Below are 27790 nucleotides of genomic sequence, written 5' to 3' on the forward strand. Positions count from 1 at the left end.
GTACTAGGTCTGGTTTGAACTAGTTATCATCAAACAATAACATGTGCTGAGAAACACTCAGAGCTGGACTCCAGCTCCTCTACTGGGACGCACGCTGGAGCATCTTTACCGACGGGACGTCCAGTCCAACTGGCCTGTCTGTGGCCACTGCTGTTGGTGGACTGTCTGTCTGTGTGTGTGTGTGTGTGCGTGTTTAATGTGTTTGTGTAGAGGCAGTCAGAACAGGCGCGCTACTCACACACATTCACCCTCCCCCCCCCCCACCCCTAAACACACACACACACAAGCCCCACCCCAGACCCCACCCAACCCCACCCCCAAGTACCCCCCTTCTCTCCCCTAGCAGGACCGCAGTGAGACAGTGCCATTGGATTCCTGTCAGAGGAAGTGCCGGCAATCAGAGCGCTGGTGCTTTAACACCACTGAGAGCTCTGGCCTAATCAATACAGTAATGCACTGCTCCTCGATACCATCATAATCTCTTATCACTACCCTGCACCTCCAAGTGGGAGGAGGGAGGGGGGAGGGAGGGAGAGGGAGGAGGAGGGGAGGGAGAGGGGAGGAGGAGGAGGGGAGGAGAGGGGGAGAGGGGAGGAGGAGGGAGGGAGAGGGGAGGAGGAGGGAGGGAGAGGAGAGGAGGGAGAGGGGAGGAGGAGGAGGGGAGGAGAGGAGGGAGAGGAGGGAGAGGGGAGGAGGGAGAGGGGAGGAGGGAGAGGGAGGAGGGAGAGGGGAGGAGGGAGAGGGGAGGAGGGAGAGGGGAGGAGGGAGAGGGGAGGAGGGAGAGGGGAGGAGGGAGAGGGGAGGGAAGGAGGGAAACACAGCAGGCACACGCATGTGCACATACCCACACACACAGTGCACACACTTCACACACTTAAACAGATCAGACCAGCCTGCCTCCGGAGGGAGGGAGGGCCTGGTGGAGAACAGGATGTGGAGAGGAAAGCCTGTCACTCCTCTGTGGGTCTGATGCTAGTCGGGAGGAGGGGCGGCCTGCGCTCTCGCCCCGCTCCTTCTGGGAGCCACACGAGAATGGGAGTCCAGTCTGTCCTGGAACACGTTCACTGATGGCTTTAAGCCCTGTCTACCTCCGAATGAGAAAAACTGCCTTAGCACGCGTGTGCATGTGTGTGTGTGCTAGAGAGAGACAGAGACAAATAGAGAGAAAGGGAGAGAGAGTGTATCTTTAGGATGAATGCAAGCTCTTTTTTTATGATCATAAACAGGGAGGAAAATCATTTGATCTGCCATGCTTCCCCCCCTGGTGCAGTACTTGCAGACGAGATGGAGAAGCACTGAGAGAGACCACACGTCCTACATCACTTTACGGTACTTCGGTGACTTCTTGTGGAATAACTCACACACAGAGCAACCGCTTAGCAACCAGCTGAGATGTAAACAATCCTCCTTGTAGGTCAGAGGTCATCTTCATTCCGCTTCCCCACAGGAAGTAGTTATCTATATTCTGAATCCACACAGGAAGCGGCTCAGTGTAGTTTCTAGGTTTCAGATGTTAGTAAGTTGGATTTAAAGGGTCTTCAAGTTAAACACGAATAAATCGCTGGCTATTTTCAACATTGATTTTAATCGATTTAATCGATTTTAATAGATTGATTAAATTGATAGAATAGCTCTGTACCCTTTAAATCAAACACTGCAGCCTTTCTTAACATGGGCAAAACCTTTCCACATCCTTCACACCGCACCTAACCCACCCCAACCTTTATAACACCAGCCCTCCCCCCTCCACCCCTCACCACCCCACACCCGCACTTGCCCTCCTCTGTCTGCAGACCCCTCCCCTCCCCTCCTCCCCTCTTCTTCTTTTGTCTGTTTTCTCCTCTCCTCTTGTAGGGGCTCAATTATGGGGGAGGGCTCCAGGGTTCAGGAGGTGCCTGGAGAGAGAGGGCCAGCTGACCCTGTAGAAGAAGCCATCCGACAGCCCCCTTAACCATGATAAATCACCTGCAGATCCTCCACTCTCCTGCCTGCCTGCCTGCCTGCCTGCCTGCAGCAGCTAGCTAGCTAACCCAGCGCGCGCACACACGCACACACACACACTCTCTCACACACACACACACACACACACACAGAGAGCATGGGATACTTTGGTGTCTAACTGATCTCTGTACAGCACGGATGGGTTACGAATGATTCTGTGCTGAAGTCGAGGATGAAGTTCCTGGTTGTTGAAGGCTAGGAGTATCTGGGATTTAATTGAAGAGAATTGAGTTTGATTCGGATACAATTTTAAATTACATTTACCACATGCAATTTCACTAAATATTACATTAAACATTGTTTAAATTGAGGATGTTTTTAAACCTTTATAATTATTGCAAGGATTGCATTAAACCAGAGCTGGCCTTCAGGTTCAGGTGACTAAGGATGGACATACAGATGCCAAAGACATTTAACATCCCAGTTTTATAGTTTGTAAATCATCTTTTTATAGCACTTCCTTTGGCATCAAACACAACCCATTCTCCATCTTAGTTTGATATTTCATCTCTGTTCCCCCCGAGTTTGTTGTCATAACAGGCCTCCCGTTCCTGTGGAAAAACCAATCCTCAGTTCAGGCAGAGAATCACCATCCAGGTGTCTGTTTAACAGGATTCATAGGCTGTTAAACCCACTGTGACCTGGGACTGAGTCTAACCGCAAAGATCTGGGATGGAGAAGAAGTCCAAACCAAACTGCTTCCTTGGAGGCGGAGGGGGTTGAAGCATCTCAATGTTCCCATCTGGATAGGGAACACATGGGCGAAGTTCTGGACAAGTTCAAGATATCTGAGCGGGGGGAGAGAGTTGGACAGTGACGCTCTTCCATATTCTCGATACATCTGGATATGGACAGCTTGGGAGAGGTTCTGGATATCTGAACATGGGGGGGGGGGGGGAGGTGTAGGAGCCGAGAGAGAAGTGAACCAAGACCACATCTTTCTGGAGGAACACGAGGTGGGGGGGGGGGGGATGATTTCCAACGTACAGCTGGACAGGAGGACTGTGGAGAGGCTTGGACCTGGGCCACCTTCTGCAGACGTCTCTCTGGTGACTGCAGCGCTTGGCTGGGGCCAAGGCAGGCTTGGAGAGATGAGGTTAGAAGGTGAACCTGATCCAGGGATATCCTCAGGGGTCGGGAGTGACCCGACCGCCTACCTCTCCTCCTCCCAACCTCTCCTCCTGTCTGTCCTCTGCCAGGCAGGAGGTCCACCTCCCGCCTGCTCCTCTGGAGCCGCAAACATCTCCATGGCGACCTTTCCATCATGGCCGATGGAAGACAGAGGCTGCTGTCGCAGAGAGGACAAGGCTCTGTCTCCAACCCCTCTGGTTCCATTTTCAATTGCTATTGCTATTTTCCCCTTCGTTAGTTGTTTTGGATGGAAGGCCACTAATTGCTGCTATAATATGTAATTGACGGTTTAAAATGGATTTACTTTATTTTGGAGCCTTTCGGATTCTGGCCGCATAGTGTGTGGGTGATGTAAGCGCAAGCCGACGATGATAGCCGTAACACCTCTATCCTGTTCACCAGGCCTAGAGGTAAATAGAAGACACAGACTGATGTATTGCCTTGTTCACATCTCTGTCTAGCACAGAGAGGCAAAACGAAAAACGTGGTGACCTGTCGACTTAACTGCTCCTGAGTGATCATGTGACTGCCTTCTGACATGATCTCATTGGTCGGGAGCAATGTGCCTCTTTACAAACAGCAGGCTTTAACACATTACTTTGTGGTGATTTCTTTCTTGTCTGAAATGTCTGAAAAGCTTGTGGCTGGAGGGAAGAAAGAGAAAAATCTATACTCTTATTGAGTGTTCTTTTGAATAAATAAATATTTAAAAGGCGGGTAAGGGACATTCCAATCTATGTGTTGCAGGGCATCAAAGGGGCCAGACAATGTATGCTCACTATTAGTATCAATTTACAAATAAACTGCTTTTTTGGTGACTGGATCTTAGATGTCAGATTTTGATAAATGGTTTCAATTTGGCAGCTGCTTTAGACTGTCAGCCCCCATCTGATCCTATCCCCCTCTACAGCAGTTGGCTGCCTGAAAGAATCTAACTCAGTTAGCATCACACCTTTTTAGAGGGGAAAATAATCTTTTCATGCTAACCAGCAGGCCTGGGTACCTGCCGACTGCTAGATCTTTTTGGCCGCGCTTTGCCGAGCGCGCGTGTCTGTGTGTGTGTGTGCGTTAATGGGTCTACATTTATCTTTCACGTGTGACTTTTGAGTGTTTTGCTCGCGTCTGTTTAAGCATTGGCGCACATGTGTGTGGACACCCTCATCACAGCGCCTCATGTGAACACGTACACGCTTCACGCCAGCTCTCTCAAACCCGACTCCGTCCGGACCGAAACACATTCACACACACACAGTCTCAATCTCCAGGGCAGTGACCCATAAACAACCGTTTCCAACTTGACCCTTTCTTTTCCAAAAACAATATAACACTTAGCGCCAGGGTCTGAGGCCAAAGGCCAAACGTTAACCCGAGGAGCGCGAATCAACGCTATGAACCATCTCAAGTTCAAGCCTCGGGGAACTTGGCTTCAACTCTCTCTTTCTCTCCGTCTATATGACTTAGTGTAGGTGGGTCCAGCGGGGCAACGAACAGAGGACTGGAATCCCTCCGTGACCGTTTTGAAGTTTGAAGCGTTCAACTGACTTTTGATGGGTGTCCGGGGTCAGTAGGATCACCCAGGGAGGCGTCTGCACTGACCTTGGGTAGCCTCTCTGGATCTCCTGGGTGTCGGGGGATGACCTTCTGCAGCCGCTGGAAGCCGTAGTCGATGGTGGGCTCGTTCAGCGCTGAGAGGAGACAAGAGGAAACCAGTCAACACACAGGAGCCAACGGGCCCACGTCGCAAACAGCAAAATCTGGCGAATGTGACAAAGGAATAGAACACCGAAAGGCAACTGTGTCATCGTTAACAGCAGCAACAGCTGTGATTTATTTAATTAGTTTTAGCAGACGGGTTTTATCCAATGCGATATCCGCCTATATCATCAATTAGCACAGTATCATCTTGAACTCTGAATATCCTACGTCGTGGGTTTCATGCGCTGGTGTGTTTGACAGGCTTATGAAGTCATCAGTGAGGTCGCGTGTGCTTCGCTCCGTCTAGCATCTGTCCTGCCGGGCCACCTTGCTCCCGCACACGGCGACACTAACGTGTTCTGTGGGCTATCAGCCCTGGGTCTGTCAGCCAAGTGTCCGCCAATCTCTCCCTCTCTCCTCTCTGCTGTTTATTAAGTGTGAGACCTTACTATCAACCTGTCCCCGTCACTATCCCTCTCACTTGCACATTCCTAACTAATTCAATTGCACCCCCCTTCACTCTGGGTTCTCTTTCTCTCTCTCTCTCTTTTTTATTCCATTCTCCTCCTGCAGACAACGCAATTTCAATTCCTTCACCTCTCCATACGGAGAGAGAGAAACACCCGGAAACGAGCTAGGGGAGATATTTCTCCTTAATCAAGCCCATTAATCATAAAAGGCTGTCAAATTTGACTTTGGGGACAATTTGTCAGCCTTCTTGCCCACTCCGCTTTTGTCACCGGCGCCTCTTGTATTCTGTAAGGATGATTGACACACCAAATGACGGTGAGTAGAATAGCTAGTTTGCGCTAATATGCATAACCGCCGCTTTCATGAATAAGAATAAGGTAGCGACGGCGGAGCAGGGGTCTCTTTCAAAGGCCTCGCTGGCGTTTGACGCGAGCGGCAAATAGATGTTATTACCATTATAACAATATTTGTTTTCTTTCGCCGGGATTGGGCGCCGCCGAGCCGCTAAATCAAATTTGTCGGAGCCCGTTTCAAACACAGGCGAGGAGAGGAGGGGAGAGAAGGGTCCTGTCAGCTGGTCGGCAACGCTAGCTGAGGGGTGACGGCGAGCAAGACGTGCCCTCTCTACGGGGGCTGCCATGTTGGATCTGAGCCGCTCGCTCCGAGCAGAAACCATGAAGGAACAGCCAGACCCAAACTCATTACTTTAACGTTGATCTGATCTTCCCCTCGGTAGTTCGACACAACAAGGTTTCTCGGAACGTTGACTACCTGGATGCTTGGATTTTGCGGGACTTGGCACAGTAGGCAGTAATCAAAAACTAAATCACTTTTAGATGTTGCTCATGCATTATCATAATCGTAGAGCTAGCACTGGGCGTTACGGGAATTCCGTCGTTTACAAAATAAAAAAAAGAATCTCAGTTACCAAGAAGGAGTGGTCACAAGCGGCATCTGGGAGTGTGAAAGAAAATAAAAGAGAAGCTGAGATGCACACGACGATTGACGGAGAGAGAGAGAGAGGAATAAAGGAGGAAGCAAAAGCAATCTCATAACACTTGGCTTTTAATGAACCTCTTGAGAGGGAGAGAGAGAGAGAGAGAGAGAGGGAGGGAAGGAGAGAGAGAGAGAGAGAGAGAGAGAGAGAGAGATGGAGAGAGAGAGAGGGAGACAGAGAGAAATAAAGACTGAGAGGAATCTAAACGTCTCTCCCACCACCACCAAGCCCTCAGAAATTAAGCCCATTACTTCCCCTTATTAAAATCCCCCTGCACTTTGACCCTAGCGTCCCATTGGCTGCCTGAAGGCCCATCGCCCTCCCAGCCAATCGATATGGCTGCCTCCTTGCAAAGAGCTTGAGTAATTGGAGAGCGCCGACGCGCTAGGCGAACCCTGACCCTCTATGCATTACACCGCCCATATGAAGATAGATTGCCTGATTTAGTGTAAACATATGCTGCAATTCCAGCCATCAGTGCCACTTTCTCTATCGTAATTTGTATTGATTTTTTTTTCCGGAGGCCCCAGCCATCTTTCGCGTCTTTGCAGAGTCTGACGGGGATTTTCGTTTTCTTCTTTCGAAAGATAATGCAGTTCACTGGTGAGAGGAGGTAAGAAAAGAGAGAGAGGGAGGGAGAGAGAGACTCAGAGAGAGAGAGAGAGAGAGACATAGAGAGAGAGACACTGAGAATTAGAAGAGGAGATGTAGGTTATCTTCCGTACTCATTCTATCATCTATTCCTTACTCTCTATTTCCCTCTCAGTCTCTCTCGCTCAGTCTCTCTCTCTCTTTCTGAGAAAATGATCAAACGTCTCACTCTAAAGAATGCGATTATCATCCGACAATTAATTACTGATAAAGCGAAACAGTGAGAGGTGCAGTCAAGTAAGAGATGCACAGAAAACAACACATCTGAACATCTGAAAGGCCAAAGTTCCATCACAATTAAACCCAGTGTCACCTTCTGCCTTATGAGCAACCACACTGGCTCCTACCAATATTAATAATAATGTGTTTATTTAGCAAATGATTGTATCCAAAGTCATGTCCGGGGGGGGAGGGGGTATTCTAACCTGCAATGTTTTGATCTGCAGTCACATGCGGTGCCACTGAGATGTACCCATCCATAATAACATCATGTAAAATGTAATGTAAATGTAATGTAAAAATAACAGCACAACACCATGGAAGCACAAACAATACAGGCCCAGGTATGTCCCATATCTGAGATTTAGCCAGATATAAAAACATGTTTACACAAGAGTGCTTAGAGTCTTTGCTACCTCACAACCTTTCCCTTCGCTGTCAAACAGAATGGATAACAACTGTGATTGGTACTGTACAATACTGTACAACTGTGATTGGTACTCTACAATACTGTACAACTGTGATTGTTACTGTACAATAAAGCAAGGCTCAAGACATTCAGGAAATGGTAAAGGAATTTTGCAAGAACCTTGCTTTGTGAAACCAGTCCGAAAATCATCTTTTTCCGAGAAAAAAAAACGACTTGTCGCACAAAATCCAAACCAGGGGTATTTCAAAATAAGATGATGAAGATGATGCATATGAAACGAGCTATGAGGCTAATGCTAACATTGAGAAAATGCTGACTGGGTGGATTTCAGATGGGTCTGTACTAATCACATAAGCTACGCATGGTGGGGCAGCCATGTTCAGGTCTAGTGGGCAAGCCCAGGTCCCTAGAGGAAAGCTTCCTTCAACACCGACGCCGTTAAGAGAGAGTGTTGTTCAGAAGCACCCCGTAACTCACATGTTGACTGTTTTCAGGACTCCCCTTAAACAAACCCTTAAACAAAAAGTCTATCTCTAACGGCCCCCACAGTCTTTAAAACGAGTTACATGACATACTACATTTGATGAATCTAGCTCGGAATTCATTCACATTGTTTACTATTTTTATGTCTGTTTTCTCTGAACTCTCGAACCCTGCCCTCAGCATTGTGAGAGGGGAAGGCTAGCTACGTAGAGAGAGGGTGGACATTTACATTTAGCAGAAGCTCTTATCCAGAGCGACTTACAGTAAGTACAAGGACATTCCCTCCCGCCCGAGGCAAGTAGGGCACAATGTCATTTTTGCACGGCGGGGAATCGATCCGGCAACCTTCTGATTACTAGCCCGACTCCCTCACCGCTCAGCCATCCGATTCGCCTCTGCACGCTCTGGAACACAGCCTGGTTCCTTCAACCACCAGTCTCACGGGCAGTCCAAACTTCCCCTGCCAAAGTCTTCCAGCGTTCACAGCTTCAGATGGGTCTGTATACATTATCTTTCATTTGTTTACATCCCCCTCCTCCGTCGGTGTTTACATCTATTTACTCCATTTTCCTTTTTCATATTTTTCTATGCCGACCGCCTCCAATCTCTTAAACCCCGATCTGTTTTTCTCCTTTGCTGATCCTGTTCCTATTTACCAGGCCTGAACCCAGGGGGAGAATATGCACTTCAGGAATCCCTTCTCACCTTAATGTTTTTCTTTTCTCTTCACTTCAGTGATGGCCTTGTTGAAGGCACGGTCATGTCCCCTGATGAGCCAGCTGTCTCTAAACCACAAATCTCCACTCGCCCGCTCCCTGGCTCACTCACAAGACTCTTCGTGGCCTTTCCTGTATTACACTTATCATTTCGGATGGAGTCCATATTCCATATAAAATACGTCCTTTCCCTAGACAGGCTGTGTTCCGGAATGGAAGTGTTCCGGAATGAGGGGGGATGAGGAGGATTCCAGGGCGTTTGGATCCCAGAGCAACATGCGCCACAATTTTCTGTCTGTATTCATGTTATGATTGATGCAGGTCATTGGCAGTGTTTGGCCCCATTGCCCGTGGATATGTGTCGCAGATAATTCTGCCCTCCCTCCTGGGGGGGGGGGGGGGGGGAATTGACAGACGCACACCGGCGCTGAGCCTTAAGTGGATGGGCTGATTTGTTTTGCTATTTTCTGCTTTGGTTCTGTCAAGTGGCGCTGTGAATGTTGCCTTCTGGGGGCTGTAGGCTGCGACCTGTTGACAAGCGTCTAAACCCCCCTGTTGCACACTCGCACGGCGCTATCGATCGCGCCTCGCTATCCGCCCTTCACTTCACTTCAGGTAAGAAGGTATTACAACACTCGTGAAGGAACAGGGAACATGCTGACTAGGTTTTCACCCTATCAATGAACCTAACCAACTAGCGCACGCTTGAAAATATGTTGACGCGCGTACAAACACGAGCAATGCAGAGTCTGCTGCCTGGTTCAGTATGTCTACATATATACCTTAACACACGCACACAGCACACACCTAACACATGCACACCACACACGTACTCATACCCCGTGAGGGCATAGAAAAGAGAAATTCAAAGCATGAGGCTTGATCAATCATTACAGCCTCTCTCTCTCCCCCCCCCCCCTTGCGATCGATGCTCATAGAAATTTCATGAACTTTAAACTGTGACTGACAGGCAGGCAGAGCCCAGCCGGGGCGTCCTGGTCTCTGGGAAGAGGGCCGTGCTTCCTCAAAACACACACTTTGAATTAAGACTTAAATACTTCAGGCTTCATTATGGCAACAGTTAGCTCAACTAAGCTGCTCCGCTTGACCTGTGTCTCGCTCCCATCATGGGAGGGCATGAGGGTGAGAGGATGAGGGTGAGAGGATGAGGGTGAGAGGATGAGGGTGAGAGGATGAGGGTGAGAGGATGAGGGTTAGAGGATGAGGGTGAGAGGATGAGGAGAGGATGAGAATGACAGAATGAGATTGAGAGAACAAAGATAAGAATGAGGGTGAGAGGATGAGAGTGAGAGGATGAGGGTTAGAGGATGAGGGTTAGAGGATGAGGGTTAGAGGATGAGGGTTAGAGGATAAGAGTGAGAGGATGAGGGTGAGAGGATGAGGGTGAGAGGATGAGGGTGAGAGGATGAGGGTGAGAGAGTGAGAGAATGAGAACAGGCATCTGACTGAGAGTAGAAACAATTGAACACAAGTTATCATTGTGAGGAAACAGCTTTGGGATGTAAGTCAGCAAGAATACATTTCAACATTGTCTTGTGAATCAAACGTTGCTGTCAGTGGAAGGCTCATGTCTTAATCACTGGGGTGTCAGGCCCCAGTCACTTGTGGCTCACACAGAGCTATGCTGCAGTAATGAGACAGCACTTGTACTGTTCCATACCTTTGATCTGCAGAGAGCAAATCCGCTTTTAATAGACAGAACAGTCTCACTGTCGTGGGAGTTCCCGCAATCCCCAACAGACCGGAGCTGTGTTTCATATATCAAAGACAAATAAGATCCACTTGCTGTTATTGAGAAGGGGGACTTGTGGAACTAATGTCAGATAATTAGCGTTTCAGTGGGGGCATTTTAGACCGCGACTCAAAAATAATAACTATTCAGGTGGGGGGCCGATTTCTTTGAGGCACACTTCCTGGCCTTGTCACTCAGGTCTAATCAAGGCTCCGAGGAGGTAATTATTCCCTCCAGCTGATTAACATATCTATTGGGTGATGCACACCGTAATCACAGGGGCTGCGTAGATGGCGGGTCTCACAGGAAAGACAACAGAAGGAAGTGGGTGTGAGTCTGTCACCTCAACATCACTCTCCGGTTACACAGGACAACTGCCTATGTGATGTTTCCCTGTGTTTCTACGGGGAACAAAATGCTGGCTCTGTCGTTTGTGGCAGCGAATCGCAGGGAGTGAACTCACTGATAAAATAACTGGAATAAAATATTGTATATATTGAATTAAATAAAAAAATATATTGAATAAAAGTATAAATGCTTGGTTGTGTTCTACGTGCATCTTATGCTTCCCATGTTCGGGGATGATTGCTTCCATATGTAACGGTGACAGTAATTAACCAATAAAAAAATGCAGAACTCAATTACTTAGCGTAAAGCAGTTCAGTCACAAAATTAAAGAGAGAAAAAGTAAGAAAGAGAGAACTCTCCATCACATTTACAATATATTATATATATATTTTTTAACAGAGGTTCGAATTCAACTCTATTACAAATCAGAGGTTTTACTTCAGTCCTTTGTTACATTTTCACGAGGCCTTTAGCACATGGGACATTCTGCTGATGTTTTCCATCTGTGTGTGTGTGTGTGTGTGAGAGAGAGTGTCAGGGAAAGAAAGAAACAGAGGGAAATAGATGGGGAGAGGGAGGGAGAGAGAGAGAGAGGGGGGGAGATAGTGAAAAAGAGTGATAAAGAGGGAAAGTGTTAGAGGAAAGAAGAGAGAGAAAGAGAGGGGAAGAGAGGGACTGAAGGTACAAAGTGGGCCAGTGTTTTCCTCCAGCGCTGATAGGACCAGGGGCCCAGCCAGCCAATGCGGCCCCAGAGGAAACACACACTGCCCAAGCTGCGATCCCTCTCCAGGTTTACTGGCCCCTAAAGGAGACCCAGCGAGGGGGGCGTCAGGGCCTGCACCCCACACACCAACCACGTCACGCCAGCTCCGGCCCAAACCCAGACGCCAGGCACCAGCGACCACCTGACCGCCGTCCAGCCACACAGGGTTCTGTGTGAGTGTCAGGACCAGCCGTCAGACACATGACCGCTTTCTCTGCCCTGCTGGTCTCTCTGAACCACACGCTTCACCGCACAATAGTACCACACCTTCCCTCCCCCTTCCTCCACGTGTTTGGGGCTGGGGGGGGGGGGGTGGAGGCGTGTTGAGGCTTGCCACGAACACCACCTGAGGTCGGTTCCCCCTCGCAGTCTTGAGGAATAACAGCCCACCCCTCCTCCTCCCACACAACGCCCCTTTGTGACATGTTCAGGTTCTAGAAGGTTGTGGCAGCCTGCTCATTCGGATACGTAGGATACAAGAGTGCTTTACACCGAGGCTAGAACTGGCATTGACTTCATTCATATTTATCTTTCTTTGTCTTGTACTGATGTAAAAGACCGTTTGGCAATTGCACGATCTGTTCAATCAATAATAGAAACAGCAGCACTGTGTTGAGTAGTAGTACTGGTAGTAGGCTAGTTGTGGTATTAGCAGCAGTGTTAGTCGCAGAGGTAGTAGTAGAACTAAGAACAGTATTAGTAGTACTGTAGTAGTAGAAGTATTAGTAGTACTATTATTAGTAGTAGCAGAGGCAGTACAGTAAGAGCAGAGTAGCAGGATCGTGGTTGTGGCGTTTAGGCAAGCAGTGTGAAGGCAGGCAGGGTGGTACTGAATCCCTACAGCCAGACTCGGTGCTTGTAATGCATAGATCAATGTGGCCTGTGGGGAAGGGGAATCGATAGGCGCTGAGTTATTGCAGTACTTGGCCACTGATTTTTAGAGAGCTGTGTTTTCCCAGGAAAGTCAATACCTCCAGGCTCCTCTCATTAATTTCACCCCCGCCCCTCCCCCAGCTGCACCTGGGGGCACATCGCCCCAGAGAGAGAGACTGGAAGTCTGGGGGAGAGGGGGAGGAAATGGAGGCAGGAGGGCAAGGAGAGGGTGGAGGAAATGGAGAGGGGGAGTGCCAGGGAGAGCAGTGTGAAGTTGGGAGCAGTGCAAGGAGAGGGAGTCGAGAGAGAGAGAGTGAGAGAGAGTCAAGAGAGAGAGAGAGAGAATGAATAGGGAAAGAGAAAGATGGAGGGAGTGGAAAAAAGGGGGAGAGAGGGAGAGAGAGGTACAGAAGGATATGGCGGGGGGGGAAGAAGAGATGGGGAGGAAGGGATGAATGGAGGGGTGAGAGATAGGGAGAGAGAAAGGACTAAGGAGCCTCAAAAGAGGGCGTACAGGGATCTTGTCTGAAAACTTTTCTCCACTTTGTATTCATGCCAGTTTTATAGGAACGTCTCTGAGATTGGATTTAATGTTGCCGTGACTGTCAGAGTTTCGTGCAACGTTCAGTCTCTGGTCACAACGGACTCCTGCAGTTGAAGCAGGCGGGCTGGAGATAAAGGGACCTTTAAACACGCCGGGAGTCCATGTGGACACTCACTCAAGTGTTTAATGTTTGACCCACCCTGACCCTGACCTTGATCCTTCCCACTAAAGGACAGCGCATCCTGGGGTCCTGTCCTGCCGGCAGAGAGGCGGTGGCAGCAGCGGTTCACCCTGAGGAGCTGGGCAGGCCAAGCTTCTCATGGTGCTGCCATGCACGCTGAAGCTGCTTATGGCTTCAGAGAAGAGAGAGAGGAGGGAGGGGGGGGGGGGCGAGGGAGGGAGAGGAGGAGAGAGAAGGGACAGAGAGAGAAAGAGAGAGGGAGGGAAAAGGAGAGGGTGGGAGGGAGATAAAGAGAGAGATACCTACACCGTCTCTAGCGGGATATTGTCTTCACAATCCCTCGGTGCTAATCTACAATGTAATACATTTCCCTCTCATTCCATAACCACTTTAAGGTCAACGGAGAAAAAATATATCTTTAACGTCGAAATGTTCTGTAATCTTCGTTTTGTTATGAGACTGTAAGCACAGCCTTCCCTACTTTGAAACCCAACACTATCTGACAAAAGAGAGGTGAGCTTTGGTTTGGAACACTCAAAACTCCCAGCTCTCCCTGGCCTCTCACATCTCCCTGGAGGAAATGACATCACTGTGAGAGACTGGATTCATTCTCTTTCCTGTTCAATTATACACAGCTTGCCTATCTAGTATTTAAAAGCCTTGCCTCATTTTGGGTTCATGAATATAACACTCCTGGCACAATAAATAGGACTCTGAAATACACACTGACGTACACATACATTAAAATATGTATGTGTAATCAGATTAACTGTTGTTGTGTGCACAATATGGTCTAAGTTCTGGCAGGAAAAGCTGCAGTCTTACGAGACAAACACGAAATTGTACAATATTATGATGCTGCCACCTGTTAATGTTTTCAGTAGAGGAACCATTAGAGAAATAGTTTGGCCTATTCTTTTTTTTCTCCACACCAATCAAGACGTGTTGAGGTTTAATTACTCACACATGACGACTGACAGCAACACAGCGAATTTGACTTCTTAGCACCGAAAGCATTGAAACACTGAATTGACTTGGAATGAAATGACCACGCTAAAGGACATTGCACACTGAGTCCGAAATTCGTGTCCGAAATCAATTACGCTTACACGCTGCCTCCGAAACATTCGTCCGTCAAAGAAAGTTCGGATCGGGTTTGATTTTCTGCGTTTTTCGCATCCATAGCCAGCATTTTGAGCCACCAAATGTTGAGGCTGACGATTGCGAGAAAAAAAACGCATAGGAAAATGTAGCACTGAGTGTGCAAGGGCCTTTAACCCTTGTGCTGCCATTGGGTCACATGACCCAAAGGTTCATAACGAACCATCGTTGTGTTTACCCAATTTTACCCAATACAAAACAAATTTAAAAAAAAATATTTTAACCTTCGCAATGTGCGGGGGTCTGAGACAGCCCAACGGTTAAAAGAAAATGCTTCACTTTGTTTTTGTATGCGGTAAAGTTGTCGCAATACGACGGTGGGTCACAATGACTGATGGGTCAGGATGACCTAAAGTTAACACAAGGGCCTTCAGTATCGGCCGCTCTTTTCAGGGATTCTCTCTGCTCGGGACAACACACCCTGTGGTCTAATGGAACGTTCCAGAACTGATAAAGAACAGGCCTCTATTCACGACACGCTGCCATACAAGCAACCCACCAAGCAGTTGTCAGTCATATCAGAGGCTGGAATCAGATATTAGCATTGCAAAAGGAACCGTCCGAGGTAGGCTAGGCCGGGCGGGACCATTGTGAGGTTGTCTCCTCCTTGCTCTTTGCCTAAACTTGCATTGGAATAGAGCGGCGCTTTGAACAAAGACAGAGAAGAAGAAGAGGAGGAAGAGGCAGGAGTGATAAACGGCTGTTTAACAGAAAGCCTGAACACCACCCCCCCCCCCCCTCGCCTCTTTCATACACAACGCTGTGACATTTACTTATCACACTAAACAGTCTTCCATCTGACCTTTCTGCTACTTTGAATGGCATCTGGATATTCCAATGGAATAATCGGGAATGGTAAAAGCACTGATCGGAGTGAGCGATACTCCATTCTGACGGCGGCGCGGACGCCTGGACACCAGACAATGGACGAGGGACAACCTGAAGGAGAGTGTCCTGGTGGGAGGGGGACAGTGCCCGCCCCCCCACCCCCCCCCCTCCCTCCCGGGGGAGTGTGTTTACTACAGTGAAAGGACAGAGTGCACAGCTCAATGGAAACTGGCTCGCTCTGTGTTGGCCCTGAAAAAGCGTTGATTCTTTCAGAACCAGTCACTTTTTGTATTTATTTATAAAGTCGTAAATTAGTCAATGTTTGTTCACATCAGTGCATGTTGTGTTAGGTCACGGTTCTTTGAAAATAAGTGATTAAGAGTGATTTCTCGAGTGTAACAAGAGATTACGATGTCAGCAGTGTAATACGAGATTATCTATGTTACCAGTGTAATATGAGATTAGAAATAGATGTCGGCAGTGTAATTTGAGATCATGGTGTTAACAGTGTAATGAGACATTATGAGAGATGTTACCGGTATAAAAACAGACCATAAGAGATGATGGTGTTACCGGTGTAAAAACAGACCATAAGAGATGATGGTGTTACCGGTGTAAAAACAGACCATAAGAGATGATGGTGTTACCTGTGTATACGAAGCGTCCGGGAGCTCCTTTGCAGAACTGCTTGGACTTGTAGGACAGCGTGACCTCTACAACCCCAGGGATGTGTCGAGGGGGGGTCTGTACCCGGATGGCGTGGGGGGTGATGAGCTGGAACACACACACACACAGACACACACACACATAGACACACAGACACACACACAGAGGTCAACGTCAGGTCAAAGTTCAGTCAAAGCATGTTGACGAAGAGCTGAATGAACCACCTGTATCAATCATGTTCATGGTTCTTAACCAGCCCGTAGTGTTTTTCCTCACTAGACCACTTCTTTTTTTACGACTCAACGCTCCCCCAGGTCTCCTCCGTTCAATCTACCAAAGTCCTATATCCCAATTAAGAATCAGAACACTCAGATCTGGGACGCCTCACGCCTAGTGAAGCAGTGAGAGCAGAGGAGGAGCAGCACAGCAACCGACAAACCCCAACCTGATGGCTGTGTCTCTGTGAGGCCTGTGTGTCTGGCTGTGTCTCTATGAGGCCTGTGTGTCTGGCTGTGTCTGGCTGTGTCTAGCTGTGTCTGGCTGTGTCTCTGTGTGTCTGGCTGTGTCTGGCTGTGTCTAGCTGTGTCTGGCTGTGTCTCTGTGTGTCTGGCTGTGTCTCTGTGTGTCTGGCTGTGTCTGGCTGTGTCTGGCTGTGTCTGGCTGTGTCTGGCTGTGTCTGGCAGTGCCTGACTGTGTCTGAGCGGGCCGGGTAGGGGCTTCACACGGCTTCTGGAGGCTCCTGAGCAGGTGCTGCACTCAGGACGCGCTCAATATTTCATGGCGTGCCTTATGCACCTTGTCGAGCTGTGAGATCCTGCAAGCCTCCACAGAGGAGAGCCACAAATCTACACATCTGTACAAAGAGGGAGAGAAGAGAGACAGAGAGAGAGAGACAGAGAGAGAGACAGAGAGAGAGAGACAGAGAGAGAGGGGACCTCTCACCTCGCTCCAGACCAGCATCGTGCCAAACACCACCTGCAGCCCGTCGAAGAAGTTGTCCCCGATGATGATGACGGTGGCTCCGCCTGTGGTCCAGCCCTCGCTGGGGCTGATGGCCTTGATGCAGGGGGTGGCTGCTTCGAGAACACAGACAACACGACAGGCATGACGGCGACGCATCAGGAACCACGCGCTGATCCTAGACCTGCTGCTGTAATAGTGTGTCGTTTTAGATGTAAGCGACTGCTGACTGAATCAAATGTGACTCGTCAGGAACTGGGAGACTACAGACACAACCCTGGGACTGGGAGACTACAGACTCAACACCCTCAGATTGCCAAGACAATGAAAGGTGCCCTAAAATAAATAATGCATTATTATATCTTTTTTATTATTATTAAGGTCTTAGAGACCGTTAGGCCATGTGAGTAAAGGACCGGGTGATTTTAACCAACAAGGTTTGTTTGATGCGTGACAACTACCTGTTTACATCCTTATCGCCCACCATCAACTGTTATTGTCCAGTCTCACAAGATAGTCAATTAGTAACTGCTAAAGAATTCAAAAAAACAAAACTTGTTTTCATGTCAGAGGATCAGATCAATATGGAGGCCTTCATCTGTCTCCACGCTGACCAGACTGTGGAGGGGAGATGGAGACGGCTGAACGGACCTGTCTCCATCAGTCCTGCCTGAGAGGCACTCTAACTTAACAGTGGAAAATACCGACTGATTAGATGACAACCAAACAGAGAAGTGAGATTCACCCACGCTCATACTGGTACTGCAACCACAATTCAAGATTAAGAGCTAAATCATGCAGACATAATGGCACTATTATGATGGCAAGCCTGGACTGATCTGATGTAGTGATGTCACTTTGCTAATGTTAATGTGATGACTGCAACTCTTTTTTTTTTAATGTAAAAGCCAACGTGTTAACGACACAGACTTGCTCTGCCAGTTGGCTGACAACAGGGTCGACCTTCTTAAATGGGAGTCGCAGAACAATTTTCTCATGGGTATTGGAAGTTGGCAGTGAGGTAATCAAAGTTAGCGAAGTATTCCAAGGTAGTTGTTAAGTATTGGAAGTTGGCGGTTAGGTATTCAAAGTTAGAAGATGCGACGAGTGGTTTAATCTTCAAAAGCCTCTTCCCACCGTTTAACAGTTGTTGAGGGTGTCTGAGAATAGGTTTGTCCCTGGAACTCAGCTGTCATCGTTATTAATTTCCCTTTGTCACAACAGTAAACACACTGGAGAACGAATGAGGCCACTCCAATCGAGACAAATTAATCAAACAACGGTGCGAAGCAGCCTGTGGAAACTTTGTACATTTCTGCCGAGGGTGTGTGAGAACTGTGTGTGTGTGTGTGAGGGGTGTGTGTGCGTACGGGGAGGGGGGTGGGGGTTCGAGTGGAACAAAGACAGGAGCAGATGTCGTGTTTTATCGCTCCTGAAAACATCCCAATCTGTCTGGGATGAAAGAGAGCTCGGCCCCACCATGGGCCCTGGCTGCAGTGATAGCTGCTGGAGGAACACAACAGAGACCTGACTCTGCTCACACGACGCTGCTGTGCTGTCGCTGCAGTCAGGAGGCCAGGGAGCCCTCTCTCTCTCTATACCATATGTCTCTCTCTCTTTATACATGTCTCTCTCTCTTTCTCTGCCTCTGTCTCTTTCTATGTCTCTCTTTCTCTTTACATGCCTGTCTCTCTGTCTGTCTCTCTGTCTGTCTGTCTGTCTGTCTGTCTGTCTGCCTGTCTGTCTCTCTGTGTCTGAATGCTAAGTGCCTGCGCTAGCATGACACTCCAGACTTTTTCAACTCAGGAACTCAAAAGTTACGTTTGTTGGTGCAACACGACGACAGGGCTAGCGCCGTTGCGATCCTGCTCTAGCTACAGTAGCTAGTGAGGCTGACCGTACTGAAGGGATTCTAATACTCCTTTATTCCATAACAAGAGTGTTTATAGGATAGGGCTCCATCTCACGTCATGACTGGAAAGTCTGTGGTGGTTTTTATAGAAGGATGTAGGGTGTTTTTTTTTTTAAAGGGCGACGCTAATAAAAAGTTCCCACTTCAATGAAAATGTCATCAGTCCTTAGCGTGCTTTAGAAGGTTCCATTAAGTCCAGTATATAGCTATGGAGCCCCACAGTATGTGGGTGCATTAATCTTTTAGGTAAAGGAAAGTGGTTCGGTTTCAGATTTTGCTTGTTAACACGTACACAACATTACATAGCAGTTCCTTACAAACTACAATGTTATTACTATAGGAATTCCTACGTAGCTACATGGTAGTTGACGTGACATTAATGTAACGTGTAAACACAACGTTGTTCCCTGTGACGCTGATGTGAAGTGTTGCCGGGGGCGGGCTTACCTTCAGAGGGGTCCAGTCGTCTGGCCCTCCGGCCGTGTTTGGAGTTGTTGTGGACAAACATGTTATCGGACACGGAGAGGACATGGCCGTCCACGTTGACCGTGGTGGAGACGACCACCTGAAGGGCACAGGGAAAAAAAGTGTTAGGACAACGTTTTCTTTCTTTTTTTTTTTTCCCACAAGAGTTTTCTTGGGAGTTTTTCTTTGTCTTCCTTGAGGGTTTAGGTTGGTTTAGCTGCAGTTCTGTGAGTGTACATTAAGCAATCGGTGGCATGGCTTGTAAAAAGTGCTGTATTTGATGAAGTCTTTGGATGAAAGCATCTGCTAGATGAACAAAAATGTTAAATTGTTTGCTGTGGTCGGGTGCATTCGATTGTGGTCAGGTCCACACATGAGAAGCTGTAGATGTTCGATCGATCATGTATCGTGCTGTGAAAAAGAGTAAATATGAGGTTTTGTGGACATGCACTCACCTGAAATCGCCTCATGTCTCGGGGGTTTCCTGCGTTTTTCAAACAGTTCTGATTACACTTCAGAAAGAACTTCAGGAAGAATCTGCAACACACAAAGAACATAAACATGCCAGCTCAATCAGAGGTCAATCAGAGGTCAGTCGTGTTTTTGTCAAAAACCGAGAACATTATTTAACATCCAAAACATGCTTTGCTTTCATGTCTGATCTCCTACATTTCGATTTCAAATTGTTTTTGTCCGATAATTATTGAACACACACTCTCTCAAGACTTATGGTGTCTCATTAGCTCATGTTTAGATTTTTTTCCTTCTTTATGTCCAATCCTGACTTGCATGTGTTGATTTACTTGTATTTTTACTGCAGCAGAGTAGTATTGATTGGGAATGGATATCAATGAGGATAGCTACAGAAGTAATAACGGCTGCATGGCGAGCTACTCCTCACCACACCGTCAGAATGGATGGCCGTCTTAATGCATTTCCCAATGCCTTGTAATCTCTGCACATCTATCTCCCGGACCTTAAGCCTCCTATTTTGATGGACCGCTTTCTTTTTAATTGCCACATTATCACAATAATAATCCGGGCAGTTAACAACCAGCAAGGTCGCAGACAGGCATGTCACATTAACCAAGGGATAACCTCGTCCAATACTGGTGGCAATTCTTTTTCCCTCCCTCCTTTGCAAGGCATTCTGGGAGAGGAATTGAGAGCAGGCACAGTCAGGGAGATATAAACGGCAGCCTATCTAAAGAGAGCATTGATTTTCGCCCTAATAAGACGGTAACAATATCTCTGAAAACACACAGTGGGAAGTGAAGCTTTTTCTCAACGCCTGATGAAAATGTATATTTAAAGCTTCTCTTCGGTGAGGTGACAGGTGGACAGGGTAAATCAAAGGTGCTCTGTTGCTTAAAAGATATGGTCATTTTCTAATGACACAGCGCAGGAGGAGAAAAAAATGGCTACTCTATTTAGCCAGTATCGACTGAAACGTGATCTGGGGTGCACTGTAGGCTACTAATGCCCTTTATGGCAATGGAATATAATCATATGGGGAATCCATCCTGAGGCTCCATTCATATGATATTGGAGTCCTTGGGAGGAGAGATATGGATCAATGGGGATTGAATTAAAACACAGCTGGAGACAAGAGGCTGGTAAGCGAACTAGCCGTGCTGATATTAGAGCAAAGCTAGGGTGAGTTTAGAACTGAGGCCGAGATTAGAGAGACAGACTGACAAACAGACAGACAGACAGACAGACACAGATAGAAAGACAGACAGGCATGTCTACATTTGGCACAGTGGATTGAGGACATACGCCGTTATAGAAGCCCAGAGTACAGAAGGACAGATTCAAGCTTTGGCCACAACATTTCAGACGAAAACAAGAAAGCAAAGAAAGATGAAAAACTACAAATACAGAGTGATGAGGGGTGAGGTCCGTAGGGAGGGGCTGGTGAGGCTGGGAGGGGGGGCGTGGGAGGGAGGGAGCACGCGAGAGAGAGAGAGATGGAAAGGAGAGTAGAAGAGGGAGAGAAGGGAGATTGAGAGGGACGCAGGGGAGAGTGGGAGAGGGAGAGGAGCAAGAGGGAAAGGAGAGAGGAGGGAGGGGTGAGAGCAGGAGAGGAGAGAGGAGGGAAGATGGAGAGGAGGAGTGGAGGATGGAGAGGAGGGAGGATGGAGAGGAGAGAAGAGAGGAGGGAGGATGGAGAGGAGAGAGGAGGGAGGATGGAGAGGAGAGAGGAGGGAGAGAGAGCCTCTCCTTCTCCATCTGCCACTGGGCAGGAGTTGACAAGGAATAGAAGATTCCAGGTCTCTCTCATGGAAAAGGGGCAGCAGATCAAAGCCTTGCTCTCTCCGGAACGCCGAAGAGATAGCAGGGGGAGGAAGCAAAGAGGGAAGTAGCTGTTTGTACATGACAAGACGGAGGTTGAATGTTGATGGCGGCTTTGAAAAGGAAAAGGGGGAGGGAGGGGGGGGAGAATATGTGGTTGTTTCTGGATGAAGTGTTACCTAACAGGACTCTGTCTGAGAAGGCTACTGGGGCTAAACCATGACAGGCAGTCTCCTGGATTTATCAATCTGAAGAATTTAAGAGAACCCAAGTTCTTTCCACTGTGTTTTGGCTGCCCAGAATTCTATACTCTGTGATGGTTGTGGCATATTTTATGTAGATCTCATTTCATATGCTTTTTTTTCAGATGTGGATCGTCCTTTAGAAATGAAGCATTCAAATATTGGATTGCCAGCATGAATGTTATCCAGGCATCTGTCATGTTAAGTACAGTCTTGTTTGTAAAGTATGGCCAACAGAAAGCCAGTCTTTAGAACAGTGATGACAGTTTAGCAACGCCAGGGTTCTACATGAATGCAGGCCTAAGGTCTATAATATAACCCCCCTATAATATATATTGTTTTTGTCTGTCCTTCTTCTGGCCCCAACATGGCTGCCTTACCCACCTTCCTTTTCGTTGAAAGGAAGTGTTTGAGTGGAAACTACAAATGCAAGCAACTGCCCTTTGGCTTGGGAGCTGGAATGGAAACTGAAAATCTCAATGACAGAGGTATTATATACAGTGAATGGTTCAAAGGGGTGAGATTTGTGGATCTAAATCACACAGGGGTATACAGTAAGTAAGTCTGACTTCAACAGCATGTTCTTCACAAGGTGGTGAGGTCATCCATGAGCCACACCCATAGCACTATACTGTAGCAATTATGTCTGGCTCATATTACAAGACACTACAGAGTCCATACAAAACACACACACACACGTCTGGCTTTGAAGGGTGTGTAAGGACTGTGGATGCTCCCTCGTACTGGGCATGTGTACACACACACACACACACATCTCCACCCTCCCCTGAGTCTCTCACTTATTACGTTAGGCAAGAAAAAGAGAAAAAAAAAATCAATATTTCAGCAGGGGTATTTTTAAAAGCTGCCCAGTTTCCAATTCTGCCCACCATTTGGTTTGAGTGTTAGATGCTTTCTATGAAAAGCCAGAGCCACATGCTGCCTCTCTCCCTGAAATGAGCTCCACGAGGAGCTGATGAGAAAGCGCTTCTGAGGGGGTCTTCTCCAGCACGGCAGACAGGGAGGTTTAAACGCTCGCCGGAGACCGTTTCACCCTCAGGTCTGAAACACGGTTTAAACGACGGAACGACTCGTCGTTTCACAATTTGCGTTTGAAAATCCTCACGTCGGGTGTTGTGCGTCTGAAGATGCGCAGCAAACTTCCGGTATGTTCTTTGTCGAACATCAGAAGGCGACGCAGTGCGGTGTTGTTCCTGCTGTCTCATTATCAAGCTGAGGAAGTCTAATATTTACTCTACTATGTGGAGAATATGCCCTCTTCAAATAATTACAGATGAATTCGCATACTGCTAATTAGGTTATGAAACAAAGGGATTTGCCATCCTTTGATTACAATATGATTCACTAGATTGTAGCTGTGTGTGTTACTGTAGACTTGTGCTGGCGGTTTTCCACTGTATGTACATGTGTGAGTATATGTGTGTATGCGTGTGTGTGTGTGTGTGCGTTGTGTGTATGTGTGCATACTTGTGTGTGTATGTGTGAGTGTGTGTGTGTCTCTTTCAGTGCTCCTAGTCTAAGGCCCTACTCGTCTCTCCTACATGTCATCAATAATTCACCAGCCAAGATGGCAATTACAGGGCCATGTACAATCAAACTAAATATTTGATGAGGCACTAAAACAGTCCCTGGAACAGATCTCTCTCTCTCTCACACACACTCACACACACACACACCCACACACACAAACACACACACAGGCGAATACCTCTCGTCTCCTCTGTCCATTGTTTTAACAACACATTAAGAGCACGGTCCCTAATTCCCCAAACTTTGTCTGGAACACAGAAGCAGTTTATTCTGCTAAAAGAGGCTTGCACAATTCATTTGCTACATCTGAAATATTGAGTGGACCCCATTACCTATTCTGGAAGGTTCCACATACAGCATCCAGTGTACTAAAGGCCGCTTGAGTATTAGTCTGAAAATGAAACCTGATAAACAGAGACTCATCTGGACAAGCCGATCGTACAGAATATCAGAATCAAATTCATTTGAATTGATATAAAACCCAGGCAGTGGTTTCACCCCCCCTCCCCCCTCCCCGCTCTTTCATCTTCAATAACGGTCCGATTATTCAACATTCAAACTAATCTGACATCAGATGTATTGGAAAATGATACAAATTTGCAATGATGACTTCATCACAGAGTCACTCCAGTTCAGAACGCTTCTTCATCCTAACAATGAAACACATAACTCGAGCTGGGAGCCTTTCTCACAAACAGTCATTACGTTATTAATCACATAACCTACTGCACAGCACAGCTGTTACCCTACCGAATGAGAGCTTTACTGAGCAGAAACGCTGGCTTCATCGGAAGGTGTGACGAAGAATCTGAGAGAATGTCTGTTTTCCATTCTTCTGCCTGCTCGCCCAGAAACACATGCTGAGATAGTGGAGCACGGAGACGAAGACTGCATCGGTATTTCATTCTGACTGGCTGTGTTCTGAGGGGAGCCTGTGTTCTGAGGGGAGCCTGTGTTCTGAGGGGAGCCTGTGTTCTGAGGGGAGCCTGTGTTCTGAAGGGAGCCTGTGTTCTGGGGGGAGCCTGTGTTATGAGGGGAGCCTGTGTTCTGAGGGGAGCCTGTGTTCTGAGGGGAGCCTGTGTTCTGGGGGGAGCCTGTGTTCTGAGGGGAGCCTGTGTTCTGAGGGGAGCCTGTGTTCTGGGGGGAGCCTGTGTTCTGAGGCGAGCCTGTGTTCTGGGGGGAGCCTGTGTTCTGAGGCGAGCCTGTGTTCTGGGGGGAGCCTGTGTTCTGAGGGGAGCCTGTGTTCTGGGGGGAGCCTGTGTTCTGAGGGGAGCCTGTGTTCTGAGGGGAGCCTGTGTTCTGGGGGAGCCTGTGTTCTGAGGGGAGCCTGTGTTCTGAGGGGAGGGTGTGAGGGTGGACTATCCAAAACTGACCTCTTTGTTTTGGCCAAGTGCTCTTCCTCTAAACCTCAAGACTGTTTGTACTTAACCCTAACCCTAACCCTTAACACACACGCACTGTTTCTTCTTGTGTCCCTCCTCAGTTGTATTATGGTCTTGTTGCCATGGTAAAGAGCATATTTGTCTCTCGGATCGAAAATCACTCCGTGACATAATGCTCCAAAGAGAGAGAATAAAATATGTGACTTAGGGTGACCTCACAGGCCAGGAATGGATTTGAAATCACAGCAAGCTGCAGAATCAGATCTCTCCCTCTCCAGAGGAGAGACTTATACAAGGATCATAGTAACTGAAACAAAACGGTCGATATCAAACCTACATTATTCTATGGGTTTCTTTTGTTAAAAAGAAGAAGAAAAAGTTGCACTGTGGCTGCACATGACAAATTTTCATGTCAGAGAGTGAACTCATTCTCAAAGTGGAGAATGTAATAAGTAGTTTGAAAAGGTGGCACTGATTCGAGGTAATGTTTGAGGGTAGACTGATGTCGTCTGAGTGAGCATGTCAGACAGGTGCAGGGGGGCTGTGGATGTGAAGTCAGATCCACTTCAGCCTCACAACAAACAATGAGCATCAAAAGCCAAGCTCACACTGAGCATCCAGCAGGGGAGAACCAGCAGGTGGACACACACACACACTCACTACACACACACACACACTCACTACACACACTCACTACACACAGATTGTGATGAGTAAACAGTAGGAGCAGGTTAGACATTACTGAGCTGGAATGCACACACACACACATATGGGTACACACACGTACGTACACACACACACACCTGCACTCACACACAGTATGACGAGGTAAACCATAGGAGGAATATTCTCGAAGTGAGAAGCGCAGCACTAATCAATGAAGGGGAGTGAATAGAGAAGCAGATGTGTACCTGCTCTTACAGTATTGCATACTGTAGCACAGTGCAACAGCAGCATGTGTACTGCAACGTTACACCGCACAGTGCAACAACAACATGTTGTGCAACAACAGCCTATCGACTACAACATTTCACAGCCCAGTGCAACAAGCTAGGGAGGCTATGAGAAAACACGCAGCTCACTGGAGGAAGGAGGACGGAGGGGGGGGGGGGGGGGGGGGTGTAGCTAGCACCTCAACATCTCCCTCCAAGCCTCGCCGATCTCCTCTCACATCTCCACAATCACCGTCTAGACAAGAGGCTGGGCTAACAACCTGTCCAGCCAATCCCAGGAGAGAGAGAGAACCTGTCCCGACCAATCCCACGAGAGGGAGAGAAAGAAAGAAAATCCTCACCCGACACAATGATTGACAGCTCCATCCAGACCCTGGCGCTGGAATCAAGCTGTCAGTCTGGGGGCAGTGACAGAGGAATTGTCCTCTCAGATTTAAATACTGCCTATAATAGCCGGCCATCTATCACGCGGGGCTGCCCCGGTTATTCTTAGACACGTACATTAGCCCTTGGCCTAGATAGGAATGTCACCAGATTAAACATCCAATTTGTTCACCTGGGCGGGCCAGAGGTGCTGCTTCTTGACAGGACTTACAAACAAGCGCAAATGGCCCCATTTTTCACCAGGAGGGCCTGCTGGCTTGCTAATGCGGGTGACTGGGCCCGGGGCCTAACGCCGGCCCCTGCCCGTCGCTACAGCTGATAGGCTGACAGGAAATAGGGGGAGGAGGGGCAGGAGGGGGAGGAGGTATGGGGGGTGTTTGCAGCACACATAAAAACACACACACTGACCGAAAAACACATTTGTGCGCGTACTGTTCGTAGAGATGGGGTAGACACCATCTGTATAGACTGGAGATGTTCTCTGTGTTGAGGTAGATCTATAAAAGTATCTAGGTTTTCAATTTTATTACGAGCATTGAACTTTACTTAGGACTCGGGTGGAAAAACATTGTTGCTATGGCGATTTAAGATCAGCCTTTCTCAGTGTGAATAAACGACCGCGCTCGTCGCCGCGCTGCATTTCCCTCGGCCTGATCGGCTAGTGCGCTAACGCACTAACGCACTAGCGTGCTAGCGTACTAGCGCGCTAGCGCGCTAGCGTGCTAGCGTACTAACGCACTAACGCACCAGCGTGCTAGCGTCTGGGGAGGGTGACAGACACACAGCCTGCCCCGCTGCAGATGAAGCCATAGATTCCCCTCAACGAGGACCCTGCGGACAGATCGGGAGCATATTGCTAGACAGAGGGAGTGCTGAGGAAGCAGATGCCACCAGTTAGGAGAACCACAGACAGGGCCCGGGAGTTTCCAGGACAGGGGGACCAGACCGACGAGCGCAGCCAAAGACGAGGGGACGAGCTGGGGAGAGATGTCTTACTCTGAGGGGGCGGCCTGGGGCTTGTGAGGGACTGGCTGGAACTGTGAATGTTGTGTCACACACAGCATGTCTAGGACTGCACTTAAAATCTGATTAAAATCAGTTTCTGAAGGAATATAAACTGGATACCATCTCATATATAAATATATATATATATATATATATATATATATATATATATATATAGTCATATACATACATATTATTACAGGCGTCTTTGTGTAATTTCTAAGAGGGGGTGGAGAAGGGGGTGTTCTGATGAAATAATTGGAAACAGTTGGTGTGGCTGTCCTGCGCTGACCTTCAGACAGGGGAGGGGATTTTGTTGGAGGGAGTGCAGCTTGGCAGAGGTGAGTCTGGCTGTGTGAACACCAGAGACCCTGTCACTGAGAACCCCCTCGCTGGGCAGGAACCCCGATACCATACGGGGTGTCAAGATTTCTCCAACCCCCCCCCCCCCCCCAAAAAAAAAAAACCCACATACTTTTTTTTCATCATAAAAAAACTGTTTTAATGAAAATGTTAGCACAGTTCAAAATCTGTTCTGAGGGAAAGGAAGTATTCCTTTAAATTTGTCTGTCAGACAAGCGCTTCTCTTTACAGCTGTTGCAAATACAGATGAGGGGCTGACGTCAAAACTAATATAGTGCGGAAAGTATTTAATTAAGTATCCGGGTAGAGATGGGTAGTCGTCTTGCTTTATTGAACCGAAATGAAAAAATAACTCATCCTATTTGAA

The 27790-nt window shown here is 47.9% G+C and overlaps 1 protein-coding gene across 4 annotated transcripts in view; it reads right to left on the reverse strand.

Annotated features, from left to right (window-relative positions):
* The window catches only part of LOC146301856 (transcription factor COE3), a 91030-nt gene that overhangs the window by 14250 nt on the left and 48990 nt on the right, over window positions 1–27790 (reverse strand). For 3 of the 4 annotated variants that reach the window (XM_084700264.1, XM_084700149.1, XM_084700076.1), the window contains exons 7-11: window positions 19704–19785; window positions 19231–19348; window positions 16854–16987; window positions 15893–16019; window positions 4729–4817 (exon numbers count right to left, since the gene is read on the reverse strand). In XM_084700264.1, the coding sequence (XP_084556390.1) occupies window positions 4729–4817; window positions 15893–16019; window positions 16854–16987; window positions 19231–19348; window positions 19704–19785 (550 nt within the window). The remainder of the gene's footprint in view (window positions 1–4728; window positions 4818–15892; window positions 16020–16853; window positions 16988–19230; window positions 19349–19703; window positions 19786–27790) is intronic. The other variant, XM_084700204.1, reaches the window with a different exon arrangement.

This window comes from Hypomesus nipponensis, chromosome 1 (genome assembly GCF_054491055.1).
Source record: "Hypomesus nipponensis isolate SF chromosome 1, ASM5449105v1, whole genome shotgun sequence".
In the NCBI taxonomy this organism is placed as follows: Eukaryota; Metazoa; Chordata; class Actinopteri; order Osmeriformes; family Osmeridae; genus Hypomesus; species Hypomesus nipponensis.